Below are 25,402 nucleotides of genomic sequence, written 5' to 3'. Positions count from 1 at the left end.
CATGCCTGTGAATCCTTCCAGCCTGAACCAAGTTCAGCATTTACGGATTATTGCTCTTATCCAGCATTATTCACTAACATTTTTAATGGACTCAGAATATCTTTCTCATATAAACTAGCAAGAAACCCTTAACACCTTCCAACTTCAGATTTTGCTGCATTGAAACAAAGCAATCCTAATAACGTGAGTGTTCAGTGTTGTGGCAGAGATGGCTCAGTAGGTAAAGGTGCTTGCTGCCCAAGCCTGATATCTGTGTTCAGTCCTGAAACCCAAGGACAGATGGGAAAAGAAAACCAGCTTCACAGAAATTGTTCTCTGCCCTCCACACATACATGGCATGTGCATGCTTACACATATAACACACATACACACACACACACACACACACACACATTAAATAATAATTATAATAATAACAAACTATTTTTAAATGATTATTCTGTGTTTACAGTTACTGTCCGATCTTCCCATCTATCTCATTCACTGTTAACTCAATAGCCACATTTTTAGCAGCCACCATTGCCAAGTTTTTCCAAAGATTTCATTAATTTCAAAAAATACTTTTTTATTTCTTTTCCATTCTTTCATGCCAACTCATATGGTGACTAGAACAAAAACTAGCTAGTAACTTGAGAAAGAGCTCCTGGCTCCTACTGAGCAGACACCCCAAGACTGTCTGCTGATGGGACACCATGTCATGGGCCTCATCAGTACATTTGATGCTGGGGTTAGGAAGCTAGTCAGTAGTTATTTAAAGAGCTTCTACTATAAACCCTATGGTGAACTTCACCATTCCTATGCCAGTTATTTGAACACACACAGATGTTGTGGGTTTTGTTGTAGGTTGTTACGATTTTGTCTAAGGCTGATGATAAGTTAGGGTTATACTGTGGTCAGGTGATCAGTTCCTATAGGTAGAATTATTGGTTCAAAGTTTACCCAAATGATGTGATACCTGTAATATTCTCCATTGGTCAGTTCATGTTCCCATAAACAGGACTAAAATGTCTGGTTTTACCCTTCCCCTGTAACTACTGTGGCTGTGGTGTTTTGTGCTAATTCATGTAGTATCAGATAATGTGGTCGTTCTTAACTGTCTGTATATGAGTTTACCAAGAAACTTCCTCAGGATTTTATATTTTCTACACAACCTTTTGTGGTGGTTTGAATAAGAATGGGCCCTATAGACTCATCAATTTGAATGCTTAATCACCAGGGAGTGGCACTAGTTGAGAAGGATTAGGAGGTGTGGCCTTTTTAGATGAAAATGTGTCACTGGGCATGGCTTTAGGGATTCAAAAGCACATGCCAGCAACCTCCCTTCCAGTCTCTTCCTTCTTCTCTCTCTGCCTAAGAAATGGGATGAAGCTCTTAGTTGCTGCTCTAGCTCCTGTGTGCATGCTGCCATACTCCATGATAATAATGGACTAATCCTCTGAAACTATAAGCAAGCCCCAATTAAATGATTTCTCTTATAATAGTTGCCTTGGTCATGGTGTCTCTTCACAACACTAGAACAGTAACTAAGACACCATTGTATAATTAATTTTTTTCTACAAAGCACATTACACTGTTCCAAAAGAAATGAGAACAACATCATGGTTTACACTTTTGCTTTATACTATTATAGAATATTTTTATATAAATTACATTGGCTATATCAACAAAAATGTAGATGCAAAAAGAAGAAGTGATGGGAGAAGGGGGGGAAGAGACCACCCAACGATAGTATAACCCTAATTTTTCATCAGCCTTAGACAAAATTGTAACAACCCACAAAATCCACATCTGTATGTGTTCATAGGCACTTCATGAATTCATCACAAACCTGTGAATATGCAAATACAGCTGCTCTCTAAATCAGAAAGATATCAGGAGAGATTACCTAATCTTTCACATTTTTCTGTAAATCAAATTACATATTACATTTTCTCCTAAGTATTTGAAACAAACAAATGAGAATGCATTGTGAGCACTTATTTGCCAGCCCCCAATAAGCTATACCCATCTAGACATGAAGTTAGAAATTCCCTGACTCCTGATCGACATAAGATTTATCATCGAGATGAGTTATCCCTTTATATTAAAACAGTGTGTTTATAAGTAAAACATATGGCCAGCACAGGGATAGTCTGACACAAGTAACTTAAGCAAGATTTGCTCCTGTAACCTCACACATACCACTATAGACAGCATGTTTTAGCTGTGGCCTATGAAAATTGCTTACGTTGCTTGGTGTAGATGACCAAGAGAGTTAAGGAAATTGTGACTTCTTTAACTACCTGCATGGTCAGGATGGCCTCCTTACATTGCAAAAAGCAAGTAGGAAATGAATTAGTGGCAGAGCAATACAAACCCTCTCCTCTAATAGACATGCTGCAGGGTGCAGACTATGTGAACGTTACACTATGCGAACATCAACTTCAGAAATTTTTATTGTTCTAAATGTGTAATGTAGCTACATACTTTAAAATTCAAAATATATAAAATAGATTGGGATAAAATATTCTCTACTCTGAGTCTTGGCATCCACTTCACTACTCTAATCAATTTCATACTTATCTTTGCAGAAATATTTCCTGTCTATATGAAAAAGATGCTTACTTATCCACCCTTTAGTGTGAATGGTAGCACTCTGAATACATTCTTTATCCTGATGTTTCTAAAATTATTATTAGGTTTTTGTTTTGTTCATTATCATTTCACTTAAAATTGTACTGGAGTGATTATTTCTTACCATTCTATAATGCTATCCTCCTGAGATATGCTGCCCAATATGTCATACTCACTTGTGTGCAGTATTGCCATTTATGTAAAGAATTACCAATTGCATGCTCATTTAGATTTCTTCTAATTTCATGTACTAAATAACCTGGTGCATATATGCATTAGTACATTTTAGTACAAGTCAGTAACTGAAGTGGACTTGCTGAGCCAAAGCTCACATGGCCTTGCATTTTTACAAAGGTTTCCCTCCATAGACTGTACTAACTTAGAGTCTCAGAGGCAGAGTATCAGCAACCAGAGCACTGTCTTTGCCCTGAGAGCCAGCCCCAGTGTCACTCCATGCCCAGCTGGAATAAATTAGTATACTTTGCAGATAGGTTTCTTGCCATTAAAGAAGACTACACTCACCTTTGCCCCCAAAGTTATTTGATGATTTCTAGACAGTCTAGAAGAGTGGTTCTCAATCTGTGGGTGCCCACCCCTTTGGGCATCAAATGACCCTTTCACAGGGATCAAATATCAGATATTTACATTATGATTTATAACAATAGCAGTTACAGTTATGAAGTAGCAATGAAATAATTGTATGGTTGTGGGTCACCACAATGTTGAGGAACTGTATTAACATGTTGCAGCATTAGGGAGGGTGAGAACTACGGGTCTAGATTGCCACACCCAGAGGCTAGGCTGATATTCGAATCTAGTGAGAAGGGAGGGGAGAAGTGAGGAAAGGAGAGGAGAGGAGAGGAGAGGAAGAGAGTAGGCTGCTTGACCTCCTGTGGTGCATAGGACAATGACCTTTCATGAAAAAGAAGTTCAGGATGTCCCTAGTGCTAGGGTCTCACAACATCTGCTTTCCTTCATCATACTAATACAGTTTGCAAAGACCTGCATCCTTCAGGGTGAAGTGCGGGCCAAAAAGTATGAGCCCACTTCTATGGGACATTTTGGGCTTTTTATTTCTCTTTTTTTTTCTTACAATATCCCAATTCTACTCAATGCTTTGTGGTAATTGGGAGCCCCTCACAAGCATGAGCAAAGGCACCTTCTTTATGTTTTTTAGCCTGAATCTGTGGCACAGAGAGGCACTCAGTTTATTAAATGGATGCATGAGTACTCATGGTCTTACCTTTGAGATTGACATAAAGATTTTCATTCTAATCAAATCCCATTCTATTTACACTGACTCCTCTTTTCTCTAAATTTACATGAGCAGTTGTTTTTTCTGAACTTTCAGAACGGTAGTGAAAGGAAACCTCCAGTGAATTGCATTCTCCTGCTGATTTGAATATCTACAGAGTGTGCTTCATTGTTCCAGCACCAAGTCACTTCATCAGGTACTGTTGTGCTCACTTACAGCCTATGGTTGGGGTTGTCTTGTCACTTTAAGTGGGTTAAATCTCCTTAAAGGACAAAAGCACACAGGTCTTCATTCCTGATGCCTAGCAGTGTTTTGACCTGCAGAAAAGCAAGGTTGCTTGTGCTAGTGTGCTGCTGGCTTCCTCCCCTCCTCTTCTTCTTTCTCCCCCTCCATCTCCCTTCCCTCTCTTGACTCTTCCCTTTCCCCACCCCCTCCTTCTCCTCTTTTTTAAAATTTACTTAACTCTCATCTCAACTTACAAGCCAAACCCCAAGGATCCTGAGTCTAGCAAAGAAACCTACTCATTCTCAAGAACAGAGCACTTCAGATTCTTTCTCAAGAACAGCACCGCAGACTCTTTCAGACACACATAGCAAATGAGCTACAGAGCAGCAAAAGGAGCTGGAAGGCCCAGGACATTTCTTGGTAATTTGTCTCTTCTGGGGTTTCTGGGACTTTGAGAGCAGGAGCCCTGTGGGCTCAGTGTGCTGCACTGCTCCCTTTTCAGAACATTGCTTTCCATCATCACCATCAGTGTTGCCCTCAGACAGGTCCTCATTCACCCATGATCAACAGCCCCAGCATGAGAAACGGAAGAGGGACTCCTCACTGTTGCCTGATGTCAGCTAAAGGCAGAACTCATTCCTAAGTGTCTGCCCACTGAGGTGCTCGCCTCAGCCCCCCAGAAGATGCCTTTGCCAATAGCAAAATGGGCTGAAGTGAAGGAGTCATTGTAATGAGGACTTGCATAGTTGGGAATCAGTGATGGAGGAGCCAGAGGGAAAGGCAGCAGGACCAGCAGGGTCAGCGAGAAAAAGCAAGGTCATATGGAAGACTGAGTGGTGCTTCACTGCAGCTAAATATATCCTGCAGAAAATCAGGATGGGAGTAGCTTTGATTATATCGAACATGGGATTTTAAAATGCAAATGCAAAAAATGCAAATACAGAATGCTAGGTTGACTTCCATTAGCTTGTTATTTAACCACTGCTTATCCCTGAGGTTCCCCCCTTGCATGATCTTTGCAATTAAAATAAGCTGAAAGTTGAAGCACTTCAAAGCTGAGTTGCAAAAGAAGACAAAAACACCAGTGTCTGGGTATCTATCAGACAAACCAAGAAAATGCTATGAGTCAGCTTGATTACCCAAGGTGAAAGTAGAAAATATAAATGTTGCAAATGCTTATTCTCAAGAGTTCAAATTAAAAGAAAAAACTTTAGGAATTTTTAAATGCTGGTTTTATATTTAGCCACAAGTTAATCTGCAGGTATATTTCTCAAGGTTACTGAAATTAGAGTTTTTGATTTTGCTGATAAAAGGCCCAAGCGTCTCCATGTTGCCCTGATCTAAAATGAAGAGGGAGGGCTTATTGGTGTGATGGGTATTGTGTTCCCTGAAATATTGTGTGTTCCCCGAAATAAACATATCTGGGGTCAGAGAACAGACAGCCACTAGAACAGAGCCAGAAATGGTGGCTAGAATATGGGAAGAGTAAGCCATAACAGAAGTTGGGCAGTGGTGGTACACACCTTTAATCCCAGCACTTGGGAGGCAGAGCTAGCCAGGTCTCTGAGTTCAAGGCCACTTTAGAAACAGCTAAGCATGGTGACCCACGCCTTTAATCCCAGGGAGTGGGGGCAGAAAGAAAAAGGTATATAAGGCGTGAGGACCAGGAACTAAGGAGAAAAAAGCATGTAGTGAGTAAAGCATTCGGCTGGTTAAGCATTCAGGCTTTCGAGCACAGTTCAGCTGAGAGCCATTGGGATGAGGATTCAGAAGCTTGCAGTCTGAGGAAACAAGACCAGCTGAGGAACTGGTGAGGTGAGAAAACTGTGGCTTGTTCTGCTTCTCTGATCTTCCAGCAATCACCCCAATAACTGGCCTCGGGTTTGGTTTCATTAATAAGACCTTTTAAGTTTCCTGTTACATATTGGTGTGCTGATTTCAGGTGCACAGAATGCATCTTTCACAGGACCATCTTTAGATGAGACCATGTAGTAAATGTATTTAAATATTGAGCCATTACAATACATTGCATAGTTTCTTCATAGATGAGTTTTGACCAAATGATTACATAATAATTTTGAAGTACTAACAATAACCCACTATTACTTCTAAGTGCCAGGCCAAGTGATAGTTGTCTTATTTCACTTAAGCTTTATCACACTCTTTGAGGCAGGTAAATTCTATTTATTGGCGTTTTTTTCCTGTTGCCTCTGAGAAGAAGATCCGTGTGCTGTGCAGTGGTGGAAAGATTTCCACTACCTCGCAGGATGGTGCCCCAGCAATCTTTCCTAAACTGAAGGAATTGGAAAGTGACATGGGCTGGAAGCACTGTCTGGACCCTTCCATGAATCAGGTCATGATATCTCCCCATTCAAAGCCTATCCTGATACTGCCTATTGCCTCCCCTAGTCTTCATTTTTACTTAAAAAATCTTGGCCCAACCAGATTTGACTTTATCTCAGGATTTTGCAACCCCATTTAAGAGTGTCTGTTGGGTTGGGGATTTAGCTCAGTGGTAGAGCGCTTGCCTAGCAAGTGCAAGGCCCTGGGTTTGATTCTCAGCTCAAAAAAAAAAGTGTCTGTTGATAAATTATTCACCCTATGCAAAGAAACAGGGTCCTTGAATGGTACAGCTTGAGAGACCTATAGGAATCATTTTTTTTTTCTCCTACAAATAATACATGAATGAGCACACCATTTCTCCATTGATCTTTCTATTGATTGATCTACTTCATTGGGTCAGGGGTATGCTTTAACAGCTACACTACTTCCCTGGAAAAACTGGAGTGAGATGCCTCTCTGCCTGCAACTATTCTTTCCTCCACTCAGCCTCCTTTGGCCACACTGCTGCCCATCTGCCTTTGCATGCACAATTGGTGTGAAGTAAAATCTCACTGTGTATTTATCTGGTGACAGATGAACTCGCCCCTCGTTTCTGGAGCTCACTGGTTCTTGGTTTCTTGTTAACTGTGCTTTCCAGTTCTTTCACCCACTTTTCCAATGGATTGTTTGATCTCCTTTAAAATTTTAAGGGCTTTTAGTATAATACAGATATTGTCAAGTGCCTGCCAATTTTTGCAAACTCCTTTCCCCTCAAATCTGTGATCTAAAATGTATTTTATGGAACCTTTCGTTATGCGAAAGTTTTGAATTTCCTCTAGCTCTCCATTTGTTTTTCTTAATGTATGCCCAATCACAAAAGCATTCTATTGCTGCCCCTATTATACTGATGGTTCCTTGATTTTATTTCAACAATGACCTTTATCTATATCTTACATTGTAATGCTTTAGTCCATTTAAATACATTTAGGACTTTTATCAACTGGAATATGATTAATAAAATAAACCCTGCCTTTCTTTTCACAGCAGTGGTTCTCAGCCTTCCCAATGCTGCAACCCTTTAATACAGTTCCTTGTGTTGTAGTGACTCCCTAACCATAGTTATTTTTGTTGCTGTTTCATAACTGTAATTTTGCTACTGTTATGAATCCTAATGTAAATATCTGTTTTCTGATGGTATTAAGTGACTCCTATGAAAGGGTCATTTGATCTCCCCTCAAAAGGGTCTTGACCCACAGGTTGAGAACAACTGTTCTAGGTTGTTTACTAGTACTCTCTATTAGATCCTTTAACAGGCTTGAAATGCCCCTTTTATCAGACACTATAATCCAATCCCTCTTACATCCAGACCCACTTCTGGATAGTCTGTTGCAAAGATTCTTGATCTCTTCAGGCTTGCTCAACGCCTCACAGAGTTAGTACCAGGAGCATTGCCAGATTTTACTTTTCTGGCAAGTCAGATTACAGTGATGATGTCTGAAGTAGTTTTGGAAGGTAGCTATGCTAAAAACTCATTCAATAGACAGCACTGGAATGTGAGCAGAAACCAGTCAGTCAAAATAATATTGGAATAACATTAATAGAGTTAGACTAATTTTTTTCAGTCTTTCTATCTCAGGTAGATTTTAACATCAACAAATGTAAGCAGTTTTTGTTGTGGATTTCCATATCTCTCTCTCTCTCTCTCTCTCTCTCTCTCTCTCTCTCTCTCTCTCTCTCTCTGTGTGTGTGTGTGTGTGTGTGTGTGTGTGTGTGTGTGTGTGTGTGTGTTGCCATTTGCTTGTTTGTCAGTCTTAGTGAAGGAGCCTGTGCCATCTGCACCACATGCCAGGAGCTACTCTGCTGCTGAGCTACACCCTAACTCTTTTCATACCTTTAGTAGCCTCTCACTCCTGTGCCCAGGCTTACCATTCTACTTGGACTCTAGCCAGAGTGGGCCTTGAACTTGTGACTCTCTTGCCTTTGTCCTTGAGATCTGGGAAGATAGGCCTGTACCACCAATCTAGTTTCAAGCAGAAAAGTTTAAATGAGCTTATAAAAGTGGGAGTTCAGTATTTTTTTTTTCCTCCTGAAAAAGTATGCCATATTAACGATACTGTTTGCTTAATTCCACAGGCCAGTTCTTTAGAGGACCCATCCCAATAGCTTCCCTCTGAGTTCTGACTACTTTCCAGTGGAAAACGTACTTGGGACAGACACTGGAGTGCTCTTGGAGAGAAGTCCCATGGGGACTGTACCTGACCCTCTGAGAGTGACTAAAGCTTCCATAGTGGCAGTTTCTGGAAAGGAAGAGGGTCGAGGAGAGCTGCAGAATACCTCCCCACAACAAGCTCAGCCGGATAAGAATGCTAGCTGCATTGGCAATGTCCCTGCTGAACTCAGCCTCAGGCTCAGTGCAGCTGCTGAGGCCCTGATGCAAGCTTGTGTGCATGAGACCAGCCAGCAAGACATGGCATCTCCTGGTGTCCTCAATGAGGTGGAGCAAGTGTCTCCCACACACAACCCTCCTGATGACTCCCGGCTGCAAGGAAGCAAGGAGCTGGCTGCACTGAGCCTGACTCCTACTGCAGAGAAAGAACTTAGGTCTGCACCATTTTTAATGCCAGCCGTTCAGCACACTCACCATGCCACCCAAGGTGACCCGCCAAATACTAGCAGCAGCCTGGTACCTGAAGATTCCACGGTGAAATCAAAGGCAAACTCAAACAGTGAGAAAACCGAGACCTCAAGTTTTCCTACCAGGGTCCCCTGTTGCAGCAGCGAGAAACAAATGCTCTGCGATTTTCCTTCTCCAGAAGATGCCCGGGGAGTTGTACAGGCTTCAGATCCAGCAATGGGGGTTCACTTGTCCCCTTCTGCAGACAGACCTGATGGGGAAGGGCAGAAAGTCAACAACAACACCACAGTGGGACCCAGTGAACCTCTAGCAAGAGGAGGATGCTCGGAGAACAAACAGCCCTTTGCCACTGCCATGGATACCACAGGTGAAGGGTCTGAAAACCTTCCCCCATCCCCACTCACCAGCAGAGATTCCACATGTTCTCCAGATGCACAGGAGGTGTCGCTGCCAGCGCAGCCTGCGGTGTCAAGGTTCAAAGAAGCCAGTACAATGACCTGCCAAGCTGAAAGGGAGACTAAGGAGGTCCCTGGCAGGGCTTGGCAAGATGCCGAAGTGCAGGCAGTGGCAAGTGTGGAGAGCAGGTCTGTCTCTACTAGCCCCAGCTTCCTCCCTGCATTCCTAAAGGAAATCCCTGCGCCCGAGGGTGAGAATGGGCAAGAGCAGCTACGTGTAGTTTGCCATGGCAAGGGCAGTGGAGGCCACTTACTGGAACTCTCTAACAGCACAGAAGACCCCAAAGAGTCAAGACAGTGTCCCGCCTTTGTGCCCAAGGTGCACATCCTGTCAGCCGCTGCCATTCCTGCTGCTTCCAAGGGGGAATGCAAAACCAAAACCCAGTCAGGGGAATCCTTTAATTCCTCACTGATGGCCTCCAGTCAAAACCAGGATACAGAGGTTGATGGGCGGGCTTCTGCAAGCAAAGAGGCAACCTCCAGGCAGCCTCCAGGTACTAATCCTGGCTCCCAGAAAGCTAGCCCCATTGGCCAGATTTCCCTCAGGGCTGGGAGTCAAGGTGAGATTAGTCATGGGGTGGGGAACTCTGAACCCAAGCCACCTGAATTTGTAATGAAAATTACAAATGACCACAAAACAGAGCCAGACTGCAAACTCCCTGACTCCCGTGGAGGTGCCAGTAAAGATGACCGGCTGGAGAGCTTGAACCCTGCTGATAAAAGAGGTGCAAAGCACGGGAAGCCTGCTGCTCCTCATATTGTAAAAGAGCACACACCTGGGACCACCTGCACCCTAGGTGCCAAAACCCTACTACCAAATCCTAAATCTCAAGAAAATGAAGGTACAGGACCCGAGACCAATCTTGCACCCTCCCCAGGGAGGAAGAACCAGCAGAACACCTTGGAAGAAAATAGACAGGCCAAAACAGCCACGAGCTTGAGCCTGCCACCTGATGGCACAGGGGACTCAAGCCCAGGCTCTGGCAAGAGGACCCCTTCTCGCTCAGTCAAGGCCAGCCCACGCAGGGCCAGCCGGGTCAGCGAGTTCCTCAAGGAGCTCAATGTGACGGCAGCTGCTGCCCAGGTAGGGCTCACACCTGGAGAAAAGAAGAAACAGATGGGTGCAGACTCCAAGCTGCAGCTGAAACAGTCCAAGCGAGTCAGGGACGTGGTGTGGGATGACCAGGGCATGACCTGGGAAGTGTATGGTGCTTCCTTGGACCCAGAGTCCCTGGGAATTGCCATCCAGAACCATTTACAGAGACAAATTAGGGAGCATGAGAAACTAGTTAAAACACAAAGTGGCCAGACTCGAAGATCTATTTCCTCAGATTCTTCTTCAAGTAAGAAGCTCAAAGGGAGACAGCAGGGTGTTCTACAGTCTATGCTGCAAAACCTCCGGCGCCCCAACTGCTGTGTCCGCCCTGCGCCATCTTCTGTGTTGGACTGAAAGGAAGCAGCACCGCTGTTATGAGTTGTGGTATTCCTTCTGTCTATCCATGTCAAAGCTTAGGAGTTTGGGTTTCTATTTTGTTTGGGGTTGGTTGTCCTTGTTGTTTTTTGAGAGACCGAGAAGTAAAAGTAACTATTAAGTTTAAGACGTAGCTATTACAAACTCTCTGGTCCTTCATAAATAAAATGTCATTTCACATTGATAGAAAGAACGCAAGAAGTGAAGAGAAGCTCTGAGTTGGTCTATACCCCTAATTCAGAAGAAATAATCTTCACGGGGGTTTTCTTTTTAAAACGTTTGTTTATACAAATACATTTTCATTACACCGACGATTCATTTGGTATTATCTCCTCAGTCTATCACAAGGTAGTATTTTCTCTAAAATGCCTGCTTTACATTAAAACTAGCAAAAACCACTGTCAGCAACACTGTGATGATTTCTAGTCTTACTGAAGTGAGGATGCTGGTACCACAGATGTTTAGGTCATTCATAAGAATCTTAATATGAAAACCTGAAACTAATTTGATTTATTCCTGGGACAAATAAGATGAAAGTAGTCGAAAGTATGCAATAACAAATATGAATTGGCTTTAAGCATCTGAAGCTAGCCCTTTGTATGTGAACAAGTTTCTAGTTAGAAAAGCTAGCTACACGTCCAAATATGAGTACTGCCTGAGCCAAACATGAATTTCAATCTGTACATTTTCCTGCCCTGAAAGCAAAGTGCATCCTTCTGTGCTTCTGACCAAATTATATTGGTGTTTTCTTACACTAGAGGAAGTGTCTGCAACTGGAGGCATGAAATTAAGGAGAACAGTAGGTTTTGAATTGTAAATGTGTCCTCTGGTAACAGTTTCTGACTCAAATGTACAGCCTGGATTCCTCCAGATTTATCACTTTTAAGAAACACGCTTCAGAGATCTTTGTGAAATCTTGAGCTTTGGGCGGCCTTGTTCTCTCACTGGTTTCTACAGAAGGGTATCCGTGGACCATGAGAGCAATCTTGGGGCCCTGAGCTAGGCTGAGAGCAGCAGCTTGCATATTAGGGTTGTGTGGAGATGGGGTGCAGCAAGCATTTGGGGAAGCCTTCCTTCTTCATTCATCTTCTCTAGCCAGTGCTGATCTGAAGGTTGCTGTTAGCACATTGGACTAAGACGTGAGAGGGAGAGCAACAGTTAGCTGCCTTTGCTGAAATTACTCCCGATGGGCCTGTAAAAAGGACCTGCCTTGTATATTTTTTTTTCCTTTAGAGACTCAAATATCAGTGGAATAACCAAATACCTATTTTGGCTTTTTTCAGTTTATTTCTATTTTGTAGATTATTAACACAAAAATTATACCTGAGCTCTAAAGCCGGAGCTACGTTGCATTTGATTTCTAGGAGAGCAATTTAACTGTGTATGTAACTGCAAATGTAGGCCATAGTGACAGCACCCTCTGAGCTGGAGAATGGTAATTACAGGGTTATACTTGGAACTTATAACAAATTCTTTTAATAAGGCATATTTTCAGTTTCTTACTAATTGGCCTCTGTTAAGAATGCTTTATAAAGTAGAAATTACTGTCAAATTACTGATCAAATTGCTATATTAATGATTAGAGATTTAGTATGAAAGTCTCTTTTAGTGTAAGTACTCATTTGTCTCAGATGCCTTTGCTGGGACTTAATCTGTCTCCCATCTTGCACTCACTGGAGCCTTCTGTCACATGTCGGCACCCATGCTGGGTATTCACAGGGTACCCCTGGCATACCCAGGAACAGCTGTGCACAGGACCCACTCCAGATGGTGGAACCTAGCAAGCCTTTGCCGTGAAGTGCTACAACAGGCTGTTCCTACATTCAAATAGAAAGAATTCCGGTCATTAATAATGTTTGTGGATTTAGAGTAAGCATAAAATGCCTAGATGCAATGAAGCAGAGACCTGAGAGAACTGTAGGCATCTGTCCCAGATTTAATAAATCGAAACTGCCTCAGTTGGTGTTACAGTTGTACCTCTCAAATCCAAACCTTAAGAAGAAATATTTGATTTGATTAATCAGTTTGGTTTTCTTTGGTACTAGCACTGAATTCTTCATTTCTACAAGACTCTAGAAAACATCACAAAATGGTACAAAGAGGTTTTGGTCCTTTTGAATCTTAAAGAATTGAAAGCTATTAGAAATAGTCGTGGAAATACCTAACCAAATGGATACATTAAGCTGGGAACCTATTCAAGTGTTTATATCATGGAACCTATCCATAGACACTCTTGTAGTAAAATTCTATTTGAAGTTTATCCTTCCCATAAGTCTGTGACACAGCATTTGACCTTCAGGACATCACTGGAACGCCTTGCATTCTTTATCCAGGGAGGCACATGGTGGCTTTCCTGGCAAACTCTTCATTGCTTATCGTTTTGCTTTATCTGTGTGATATATACTGGTTTGAGAGTAATTTTGTGTCTGACAATTTTTTTACATGTCATTTAGACCTTCCTAATACATCTTAGATTTTTAAAGATAGATAGCAAATGTTATATTAAAGATAGAAGTAGAAAATATTTCTTGCATCAGTAATAAAGGAAGTAAGAACTCAGGGTCTGGAAGTTCATTCAGCATTTACAATGTGAACATGCTATACCACTCACAAAGAAAATACTAGATCTTATTTAAACTGTAACTATGCTGTGTCTGTGACCATGAGACAAACACCCCAGCTTCCATTGTAATTTGTTTATTGTGAGTGATTTTATAACAACATCTTTTTGAATTAGTGGGTTTTGATGTCATGGCCACATACAGTAAATTCTTCATTAGCCCTTCATTTTGAATCAATGACATAAGATAAATATTTTGTTATGTCAAAGTTAACCAGAAACCCGTGTGTATGTATGTATGTCCAAAATGAAATAGTTGTAAAGTGAATTGATATGTTTTCCTACCTTGACCATTTCAGCTATCTGGAATGTAATTTGATTTTTGATAGTTTTTTTATTCCTAGAAATCATCCAACACATATTATTTTGGATATTTGTATTCCCTGTATTGTAGATTAAATATAAAGCTGTAATAAGGTGGACTGAATGTTTATGTAAAGCTTCTACCCAGAGGTTGGACTTTGTAACCAAATCCTTAATGGGAGCTTGCTATCTCAAAGCAGAAAGAGAAAGACAAGGAAAGTGTCATTTGATTGGCTCTGAGAATCATGGGGTTTTGCTGTCCCCAGTTTGTGCTGTTTTGCTTCATTTTGGGATCCTCCATCATTCTGGGAATGGTGTATATACCACACCAAAAAATAGAACACAATGGGATTTCAACTTTTTGTGGGGGATATATGAGAGTGTGCTTTTAATGTCACTTGTCCAGCTATTTTTATATTAACCTTTACATTTACTGCAAATATGTGAGAAATCACTGTCTCCTTTCACTTCTACAGTGAAAGTATTTTTAAAAGGTCTCCTTCTAGTGCCACATAATCCTCTGTATTTCTTGTCTACTTTTTCAGATCATTATAAAGAAAACAATATATTAAATAACATCTGTGTATAGGTTTATGTTATTTTATTGAACACTGGCCAGTCATGGTCTTATGTAGACTCAGATTACTAATTATCTACAATGCTGCCATAGAGATGAGGTTGTCTACTCTCTCCTGCTCTGTTCCAAGTGGTGTGTGAGACATAAGCTTGTGAACTCCCCAGTGTGGTGACACAGTGAACTCTGAAGTATCTTAAGTGAGCTGACGACATTGTCACTACCACTGCTTTGTATATGTGATGAATCAGAAGCCTTGTTTCTGTCCATGTCAGTACCTAGTGTGTCACATTTATACCCAAACATTTTGTTTTCTGTTAGCAGTGTCCCTGGTTGTATGTTCTTTCCCAATGCAGGTCAGCTGCTGCCCGCTTGCAAATGAAACTGCAATCTGTGAATCGCCTGCCATCCTTGGGACCATACCTTCCACTAAGGAAATTCTGCAACTGATGAATGATTATAAAAGTCATCTGTGCAGACACATAGGCTTATGAATAACTATATAACTTTGAACAGTTTTGCAAAAACAGCTTTGTAAATAATGAAGCAGTTTTCCATGAACTTTGTCGTACTTTTGGAACAGAAAGTATTTCTCCTTGGCTACAAAAATCAAATAAGTTTGATTTGCAATAACCAAGAAAATAAATGGAGAACTATGGTGGGACATTTCTGTTTCATGGTGTAATCTGGCAGAGGTCTTTACTGCTACGTTTGATGCTGAACACTCACCAGCTCAGCTACTCACTTGCCACAACTGAATAACCTCTCTCAAAGTAAATCCAGTACATCTGTAAATGTGTATATATACAAACAGCAGACAATCCTGAAAACACTTTGGATGTTGCAAAATCAAGGTGACAATAATTATAAAGGACATCCAAATAACTGCAGACTTGGTGAGATGGTGGGGTCCAGAATGGTGCAACAAGATATTATTTTCACATTTTTTCCTAAGACCCAGATATCTCAGAAACCAATTTGAGAATAAGACTGTTGACTGTGAAACTAAAGCTAAGCAATACCATGCCAAAAAGAGGCAGTTATACCAGCAAGTGCATCGGCTGGCTGTGGGCACACATGTAACTCTAGTTTGCTCTGTGAAGATGGACTGTAACTTGGAAGATATGTAGAGGGACAATTTCTGCTTTCTGTTGGAAAGCCTGGGTAGAGGCTTCACATATGGAAGCAGCACCAGTGACCAGGAGCTGAGATTCGACTGCATCTCTGTCTCATGCCAGTCATGACAGCAGAGGAGCCACCTAAAGTCTTGCCGGCTTCAAACTCAAATCAGCTGCAACCAGAACCTTTGTCCAATAAAAGGATTGAATTTGTAGGAATTTATCTTCCTGGACACTAGCATGTCATACACAATTCACTTAACTCAAAAGAGTGGATTGCAGGACTTAGCAATGAAATGCGGGCTCCCAAAAGTGCTAAAAAATGAGCCCATCTAACAAAAGGAGCCTCAAATAATGCCTTACAAAGAAAGTTCTAGATGATTTCTGGATACTAATGACTCATCAAGTGTCTATCTGGTTTCAAGTTCAAAATTAATTGGCTGCAAAGTATTAGGAATTGAGTCACATATTTTGCACTTCAGAAAAAGACACTGATGATCAACCAACAAAATGATAATTATGATGAGATGTTCTCATGATTTACTCGTGCTAGGGAGAATTGAAATAGGAGAGAACATCTAACCTCTGGATCTCTTCAATTTGGAAATGTCATCAGTTTTTTCCCCTCTAGAGAGAAACTTATAATTTGGTCTTTTTTTTTAATGTTGCTGCTACTATTAATTTTTGTTATTTTAAAAATTAACCTGTCTCTTTTGGGAAAACTTCTAAGTATTAAACAGTTTCTCTCTGATTCATGTGACTTACAATAACTCTTTGTGAAGGTGGTGTGTGGAGTAAACCCCACCAGATGAGCAGAAGGAGCTTGTCTATGTTGGAGGCATTCTTACTGATTCCACTGTATATTCATTGGCATTCATTTTAGCCCATGTCTTGGAGTAAGTCACTTTCTACCATGTCCTAAAATGACACATTGTAAAATGGCAGTATTCTAGTCCTGCACTTTGGTCATTAGAAGAGAGGAATGACTACTAATGCTTGCTATCAGGAGGTCTACAGATACCTCCTGTTAAAGATGACAGAAGTCAGCCTGGCCAGAGAAAAAAGAAAAACTCTCTAATAGGAATTCCTAAATCTCTGTATTTATTTACCTCTGCTGAACCAATGTGTGAAAAAAAAATGTGTTGTGCATAATACTGTAGCTGGTTGTGATATGTCCATACATTCTGTAAGTGTGTACAGTCTGTGAGTGACTGTCACTTTTATGTGTAGAAAAAAAATAGCATGTTATAGCCCATTTAAAGGCTATTTCCTATTTCCAGGTAGGCACATGCAGGAAAGTAAATAAAATCAACAAATGTGTGCATGTATATTCAGTGACAGAATCAATCCTTTCAGTTGAAGGTCAGGAGGGACCAGGCTTGTTTTGTTTTGTTTGTTTGTTTGTTTTATCATCTACAAGAGTAGCCAGCATAATTACCACAAAGGTTGAATAGAGTGGTCTGTATGTTGGCGTGTTACTGAATATTCCAGAGCTAATTTCACATGCCATTAGTCACAAGTAAGGTCAGTTCTTTGACCACACAGTTGATTTACATTCCTCACACATCCTCTGTGTTAACTGTGTGATAGTATGTACATACCATAGGTGTGATTGTGTACATACCTTGTATGAATTATCTAAATTCTTTAAGCAGTTGCAGGAAAGCAGAATGAAGAAATAATTATTCAAAAGCCTCAAAAGGGCTAATCAATATGTATTTTCATTTTTTACACATAAAATGTATATATAGCCAAATGTAAATAGCATATCAAAATAGATATGCACACAAATGCATTTTATTCATACTACTACATTTGAATAAATCATTACCAAATTAAAACAACTAATTAACAGCTACATCTTTCCATGAATTTCCTATTTTAAATCTATTAATGTTGAACTTAATGACCCCTCTTAAATGATATTACACCCCAAATGGCAGATTTTATGCAGAAGAAAGTCCAGCCTATTTAGCATCTCCCTGAGTCTGGTATCTGAACAGCTTCAGAGTATTAATGCTGTTTTCTAAATACAGAAGTTTATCTGAAAGTGACACACACTGGGGAAAACTGCTTATATTTGGGGAGCTGAATTTGGACCTTTACCAGTATTCATATGCACAGTCTGACAGAAAGCTTACATTTTTGTTCAAGTATCCCTAGATTTCTCCAGTGTATATAATCATTCAAAGAAGAGACAATCACAGGCCTTCTCTTGAGATTGGTGAAAACAATGTGTACCCACACTGAAGAAAAATAAAAGAGAAAACAAATTACAGGTGATGTTGGTAGGATTGGACAACACGAACAATTGGGAGATCCTTAAGAGAGACTTTTGTACCCTGCAGACTAATCTGAAGGCCAATGCCATTAGCCAGTCAGTAGTGGCAATGCTGAACAAAAAATATCCTGTTTATCAGTTTTCAGCAAGGAATTGATCAAAATGCTCTCATTTCTTCTCAAAGAAAATTCTCTGTTAAATAAAGATCAGAGACTGACATTCTTAAAGGTTAGTATAATTTGACCCTGACTCCGTGACACTAAAAACTGGGTTAGCTAGTTGCTGGGCTGACAACATGACCAGAAATATCAGTATTGTCCTTTGATAGAGAATTCTATTTGGAAAGTACAGATACAACTACTTTGTACTAAAAGTTATGAATAACATTTGAACACACATTCATGGATTAGGAACTGGATGTCCAGTCTTCACATCTTAGAGATGGGTAAGGTTAACCTGTTGGACAGACACTACGTGATGACTGCAACTGGCTGGGTTTGCCTGTGATAAGAATACAATTCCTGAAATCTTGATGTTCACCAATATTTGCTCTTACATAAAAGAAATGTTTGTAATCTTGAAAAAAAAATCACCAAAAATTCTGCCAATGTGACAGTCATTTGTGGACACTCACTGAGAAAGACCAAAGTGAACGACCATAGTTAATAATTGAGGAAACAGTAACATTCAAATTTTAAAGTGTGAGAGTAGTTATGGCATCATGTCTTTCTACAAAGATCATAAAATAGCATGTTCAAGAAAGTTCTCATCTCTTGGCCATTGTTCAGGAAACCTTCATTACCCAGATAAAGATAGAAGGTCATGTTTACACAAAGATAATGATTTCACAGACTCCAACCTTCATTTTGCATATGGTTTTTAATTGGTATTTAAAATACTGAGATTCAGCTGGTTAGCTACTTTTGTCCTTAAAAGTTTTGAAATATGATTTTTTTGCATCTCACTTCTCACAATAAATATACTATGGAGTAAAATGTCTTATGTTTTTAATCACTGTTTCTGTTGTCACTACTGCTGTGGAAATTGTTGTTTTAGTCCAGGATGTATCAAGTCAGTTGATTTCCTGACTGACACTTTTCTAGTAGGAATGTGCAGTAGAGCCGAGAGGGTTTGCTATTGAAAGAGATGTGTTTTCCTTAGATTAGAATAGAGTTCTTATTAGGTCAACAATGCCTCCTGATTATCATAAGCACAGGTTCTCCTGCACTTGACAGAGCGAAGCAGTGGGGAGAAAGAGTATGTCTGTGTGTTTATGCACAAGCCTGAATGGCGAGATATAACAGCTTAGTGCTGCTGGAACTGTCTGCATGGTGGTGGAACAGGACACCTAGATTGCCTCATATCCACACTCTACTGCCTTTCCTTCAAGGTTATTGGTGTGTACTTCCAAACTCTGTCTGCTCCTCAGTAGGTTATTGGAGCCTGCCATATTGATTCCCAGAAGGCAAAAGGAAGTCCAGCCTTGTCCTTGATTCAGTCTTGATGATTAATTAAATGAATATTATAATTTGATAACTTTTGCTTCCTTAAATCTGTCTTCATTTTGTCAAAGAACTTTCAAGGAGAAGTATAAGGTTTATAAACTCAAACTTTCCAAAAAGTTTTGAATTAATTTTCTATAAACTTTAAATCAGAGGTTCTCAACCTGTGAGTCACGCACGACCCCTTTGAGGGTTGTAAATCAGATAATTACACTATGATTCATAATGGCAAAATTAGTTATGAAGTAGCAATGCAAACATTTTATGGTTGTGGGTCACCACAACATGACAAACCGTTTTAAAGGATCACAGCATTAGGAAGATTGAGAACTACGGCTTTAAACAAATTTTTTCAGTAGTGATAGCTTTAAATTTTCCTAGAGCCATACAGTCTTTCCAGCTAACATGTACATCTAAACACATGCTGTTCAATGTCAAATGATGCCTGGAGCAGCTGTTACCCAACTCTTCTATACTAAGATATTCCATCTTGACCCAGTTAAGCCTCAAATATCTCCATTCTAGGAGACATAGTCTGGCAGTGGTCCCATGGTGGCTGCACTAGATTGTCTGTCTTCTTGTGTGGTTCTGCCACTAACCATTCTTACCATCTACATTTTTATGTTTGGGAAACACACCGAGGAGGTCTTTGGGGCATCATTTGGCTTAACTGGAGTGATATTAAATAAAATTATCTCTTGTGCAAGTAAAGTTGTTTGGGCAAAGGGTATACTGTATGACACACTGCAGCTCCCATGGTGAGATTTTTTTTTAATCTTTATTATTTTTTCTTTTCTTTGGGGGAAGATATGTGCAGGATGGGGACATGAGTGGTATTGGGGTGCATGATGTGAAATTCACAAAGTATCAATAAAAAGTTAAAAATAAAAGCCAACAGCTATTGTTTGTGAGAAAAGAGCATCCCTTTACAAACCTTGCAGGATTGCCTTCTGAGTACCATGCTATCTGGGTCTATTTGAGCTATGTAATACACATCATAAACTTGGTGGCTCATAAATGTATTATGCACAGCTCCAGAGGCTGAAAAGTCCATCAGAAGAAAGTTGATTTGCTGTCTAGTGGGTAGCTCATTTGGATCAAAGATAATGTTACTACACTATATCATCACATAGTAGAAGTAGTAAGGAGTATGAGGCTTCTCTTATAAATGTGACATGAGAGGAGAGAGATGGCTCAGCGGTTATAAATGGGACAGTAGTTCCATCTGTTTTCATGCCCTACTCACCTGCCAAAGATGACACCTCCTACTACCACATCAGGAGTTATGATTTCCACAGGAATTTTTGGTGTATAAATACATTCACACCACAGCAGATGCATTTTTTTCATTTTTTAAAAATTCTCTATGCAGGAGTATTTTGCCTATCTGTGCTTGTGCCCACAGACGCCCGAAACAGTCAGCAGACTGACTAGAACTGCAGTTACAGGTGGTTGTGAGTCACTTGTTAACTATATTCTTTTAGTCTATCATGAAGCTAAAATAATGGTTACATACCAAGCATTCATCTGAGTACTTCCATATACACCTGAACCTCAGATGATGCTATGTAAAAATGGGCACTAGTTCTCAGTAACATGTATTTTTCACATTAGCAGTTTCTTCAAACAAATTAGATGATCGAAGGGATGTGGTATAAATACCCAAGCTTGGTATCAACAGACCTTGATTCACATTTATAAGCTGGACTTTCTTGGCTGAGTAATTTAATTTTCTCCATCTGGGAGCATTCATTTACAAATTGAAGATGACAATAATTCTGAAAACTGTAGGACAGACAAAACAATTCCATTCCCATCTCCTTTGTACTTTGTTTTCTCTTTAGATAGAACTTTATCACTATATTGCTAAGAGCCTTGGGTTTTGCCATTTTCTTCTACCTATTACACTTTTTGTAAATCTAGACAACTACTAAAAATAGTTTTAAACATGACTATGATACATCAAATTTGACTTTTAAATTATTTCCTTTTGTTGTTTGAAGCATGAGGACAGGCAATACTTCAACCATTTACAGTTGTCAGATCTTTGCAAAATGGGAAAAGATTTTGATTAATTTTGTCACATCAACTATGATTTATAAGTTAAAGTGAAATATTAATATAAAATGTTACCAGTTCAAAAAAGGAGAAGAAAGGAGAAACAAATTTGGAAAATCTTAGCTACATGAGAACTTAAGCTTTAGATGTTATTTTTAAAGATTCTACATAAAAATTACTAGAAAAGTCACATGATTGACATTATCATCTAAAATATAGGAAAGGCACCTATAAATCACTTTGTCCAGTAGAGCAGAGGATCTTGAGTCCACACAGTTTAATGCTGACAGGTGAGAACTTCCATGTTGCTAGAGGTTGACCGAGGGGTCTATATGAAAGGGTCAAGAGAAAGTACTTCACCTTATTAAAAGAGCTACAAAATGGAGCTGCCTGGTGATGTGAGTCCCTGCATGATGCTGAAGAGGAAGAATTCTCCAAAGAATCTACAGAATAGTCAGTCAGATAGAGGGGAGCACCGGCCACCTCTGATACTGCAGCACCCAGAGATATATGAACCTTCCAGATTGTCTCTTCTCCCTCCCTTATCTTCACCCAGACTGTCATAAATAGAACCTCTGAAAGGAGGCAAAAAGAGTCAAAATCATGTGATCTTCACAGTGCTAGATATATTTATCATTTCTATATTCTCTATTGAAACACCTGACCCTGACTGCATATGAAGAGGTTTATCTATCCCACTTGTTCAAGCGCACAGCACTAGTTTAAGCTCCATTCTCAACTTTATTTCTGGTCACTGTATTATGCAACATCTCAAGATAGCCCCTAAGATTTCTTTCCCCTACTCTGTGTGCCTTCTGGTTATTGAATCACTGTTATATGTAATTCAAGTCCAAAATCAGTTGGCCTTAAAATGCAATTATCTAAGTCTGACATAATCATCAGAAGCCATTAAAAATAGTTTTCAAGCCAGGCGGTGGTGGTGCACGCCTGTAATCCCAGCACTCAGGAGGTGGAGACAGGTGGATCTCTGTGAGTTCGAGGCCAACCTGATATCCAAAGCAAGTTCCAGGAAAGGCACAAGGCTACACAGAGAAACCCTGTCTCAAAACACACACACACACACACACACACACACAAAAAAAAAAAAAAAAAGTTTTCTTCAATTGATTCTAGAAGGAAATGGTAGAGAAACAATTTCCAGTTAACTGACCTCTAGGAAAGACCACGTGCCCCAGAGCCCCCATGTGTGGAAATGCCGCCCTGCTCTAGTTGCTGAAAGGGGACCCTAGCTGATAAGCTAGGAAGGAAAAGGCACCTAGTCCTTCCTAGAGTTGTATAGAAATCAATTTTGCCAAAAACCAGTCAACTTAAACAAGAACACATACATTCAGGCAAGAGATACTTCTTTCATCATCCATACATTAGATGGTTGCCTAGCAAAACCTGAACAAAGAAGTAAGCCACACTGTGACCTACAGGAAGTATGAGACTGTAAGTGTGTTAGTTATCTTTAACTGTCACAGTGTATAGTCACCTGGGAAGAGAGTCTCAGTGTGGGACTGTCTACACTGAGTTGGCCCATGGATATGATATATCTTGGGGAGGGTTTGTTATAAGCTAATTGATGTGGGATGACCCAGACCAATGTGGGTGGCACCATTCCCTAGGAAAGAGTCTTGAACTGTATAATAGTGAAGAAGTCAAGCCAAATACAAGCAGAAAGGTAAATGTGTATGACTGCAGATATGATATGAAGAGCTGTTTGGACTCCCTGCCTTGACTTCCCCACAATGACAGGCATAAACTGGAATTATAAATTGAAATACATTCCCTTTTTGCTTAACTTACTTTTTTCAGGATTTTTTTTTTTTTTTTACCACAGCAACAGAAATGAAATTAGAATAATTATCTTGAGTCGGATTAAGTTACTCAGTTTGTAGTCATTCATTACGTGGCAATTGAAGACTGATATGGCATCATTTCATTAAAGTGGAGATTCAAAATTGTCAAAACTCAATTTTGTATTCAAGAACCTGTTTATCTCTATGCTACCAGCATCAAGAAACACAGACCCTCCCATTCTGAAGCATCAATGTTATTGAAATATTTAATGGTATGTTTTCTTTATTATATGATAGTGATTTTCAATAAAGGAGAAGAATACTGGTGTGGAATAAACACTTAGTTACCATAATGTATAGATAGTTCATGAAAATATATGCCTTATACTATTTGTTCTTTGCTTACAGGTAACTTATTCATAAATGGATATACTTTGACTTTTTTTTTCAGACTGCATTAAATTAGCAATGACAAGTCACTATTTACTATATGCTAGTCATTATTTGAAGCTTCTTATCCTACTGCTCACTATAAGAGCCCTATGACTTCATCATTATGATTATTACCATGCTTATTTAGTACACAAAAGAGTCAAAATACAGAGAACAACAGGAAGTTAATGATGCACCAAAACTCCCCTGGTATCTTTGTTATCTACCCAACTAGTCCAGTGTGGCCACCTTACTGAACAGGCTGAGAATCAAAACCACTGGTAATCAGGAAGCCAGATGCTATTTGAATGGTGGTTACCACCTGACTACCTAATGTTTTCTCCTAATAGCCATTATAACGTTCTACTAACTCGGGCTGCCAGAGAATTATTTGTTGTCATTAATAAAGTCAAGAGACTTATTTCTAGAATAAAACACCATTTCCACTAACTACTGTCTCTAAGGGCAGGAAGAAAACAAGCACAGTCAGGACTAAGAATTTTTTATTTGCATACAAAACCTCCAAAAACCCAGATCTTTATTCTTTTCCCAAAAAGTGACTTTAATTTCAGTAAACATTTTTCTTTATTATTGCAGTTCTGGAATTAATTGTTGTCAGTATGAATATGAGATTTATTTGTGTGACAGTTGAAGCACAATTGCACAAATTAGCTAAGTTATTTTGTGGCTCTTTTTGCAAATGATACTATTGCAAATAAGATTTCTTTCTACCCTCACTACTACTTCAACAATTAATTATTAAGTTAAATTTTTATGAACATTACAAATACAGCTCATAAACTGTGTTAATAAATGTTGAACATTTTTAAAGTAATTAGTAAAATGATTGGAAGGTATACATTTTTAATCCGATCACCAACCTTTTTAATGGAAGAAGAGAAGCTTGTCCTGACTTTTCCTTCCCTTTAAGATAAAATTCTTGTCTGAAGATACTGATCCTAGTAACACCAGACAAATGTGCGGTCAAGATATTAAACCAATTAGGGATTTGTGAATGATGTAAGCATTCCATTTTTAAAACTAGGTGCACTTGTTTTCAAAGGAGATGTGTTTTCACAAAGTAGAATCAGTATCCATGAAACAGCACTTAAAAGTATTCAATCCCTTCCTAAATCTATAGACTTCTGGAATTTTGAGAAGGCACAAATGTACAGGAGTAACCAACTGCTTTTTTTTTTATTGGATTTAAGACCTGGAACCTGGGGTTGGAGAGATTGCTTAGTGGTTAAGAGCACTGATTGTTCTTCCAGAGAACCTGGGTTCAATTCCTGGTACCCACATGGCAGCTCACAGCTGTCTATAATTCCAGTTCCAGGATACCCAACACCCACAGAAAAACACCAATGCACAAAAAATAAAAGTAAATAAATTAAAGACCTGGAACCCATACCAGCAACGGTTAATGAGGCTGAGAACCTGAGACTAGATAGGTCATGGGCCTAAGGGAAAACCTACTACTATTATTCTACTAAATGAACATAGCAATAAAATGACTTTTATTGACATATTCTTATACCCACCGATTAGAGCATTACTCCAGTAGATGGCAATTAACAGAGGTTCACAACTGGACAATTGTGCTGAGCACGAGACTTTGAAGCACTCTGTCCTAAACAGGATTTCCTTTATCACACTCCTTCCAGGCTCAGGGATTTATGTGAAAGAAGGGCAAAAAACGTTTGTATTAGCCAGAGGAAAGAGTTTTCCAAACACAA

The 25,402-nt window shown here is 39.7% G+C and overlaps 1 protein-coding gene across 3 annotated transcripts in view; it reads left to right on the top strand.

The window, feature by feature from the left end:
- Gprin3 (GPRIN family member 3) overlaps nt 1–14,475 on the top strand; it is a 68,066-nt gene extending 53,591 nt beyond the window's left edge. For 2 of the 3 annotated variants that reach the window (XM_036180942.1, XM_036180944.1), the window contains 2 exons: nt 3,965–4,064; nt 8,549–14,475. In XM_036180942.1, coding sequence (XP_036036835.1) covers nt 8,658–10,955 — 2,298 coding nt within the window. In that variant the 5' untranslated portion in view covers nt 3,965–4,064; nt 8,549–8,657 and the 3' untranslated portion in view covers nt 10,956–14,475. The remainder of the gene's footprint in view (nt 1–3,964; nt 4,065–8,548) is intronic. The other variant, XM_036180943.1, reaches the window with a different exon arrangement.
- Nucleotides 14,476–25,402: the final 10,927 nt, after the last annotated feature.

The sequence above is a fragment of the Onychomys torridus genome, chromosome 3 (assembly GCF_903995425.1).
Source record: "Onychomys torridus chromosome 3, mOncTor1.1, whole genome shotgun sequence".
Taxonomy (NCBI): Eukaryota; Metazoa; Chordata; class Mammalia; order Rodentia; family Cricetidae; genus Onychomys; species Onychomys torridus.
This window is presented reverse-complemented; position numbering and strand designations above follow the sequence as displayed.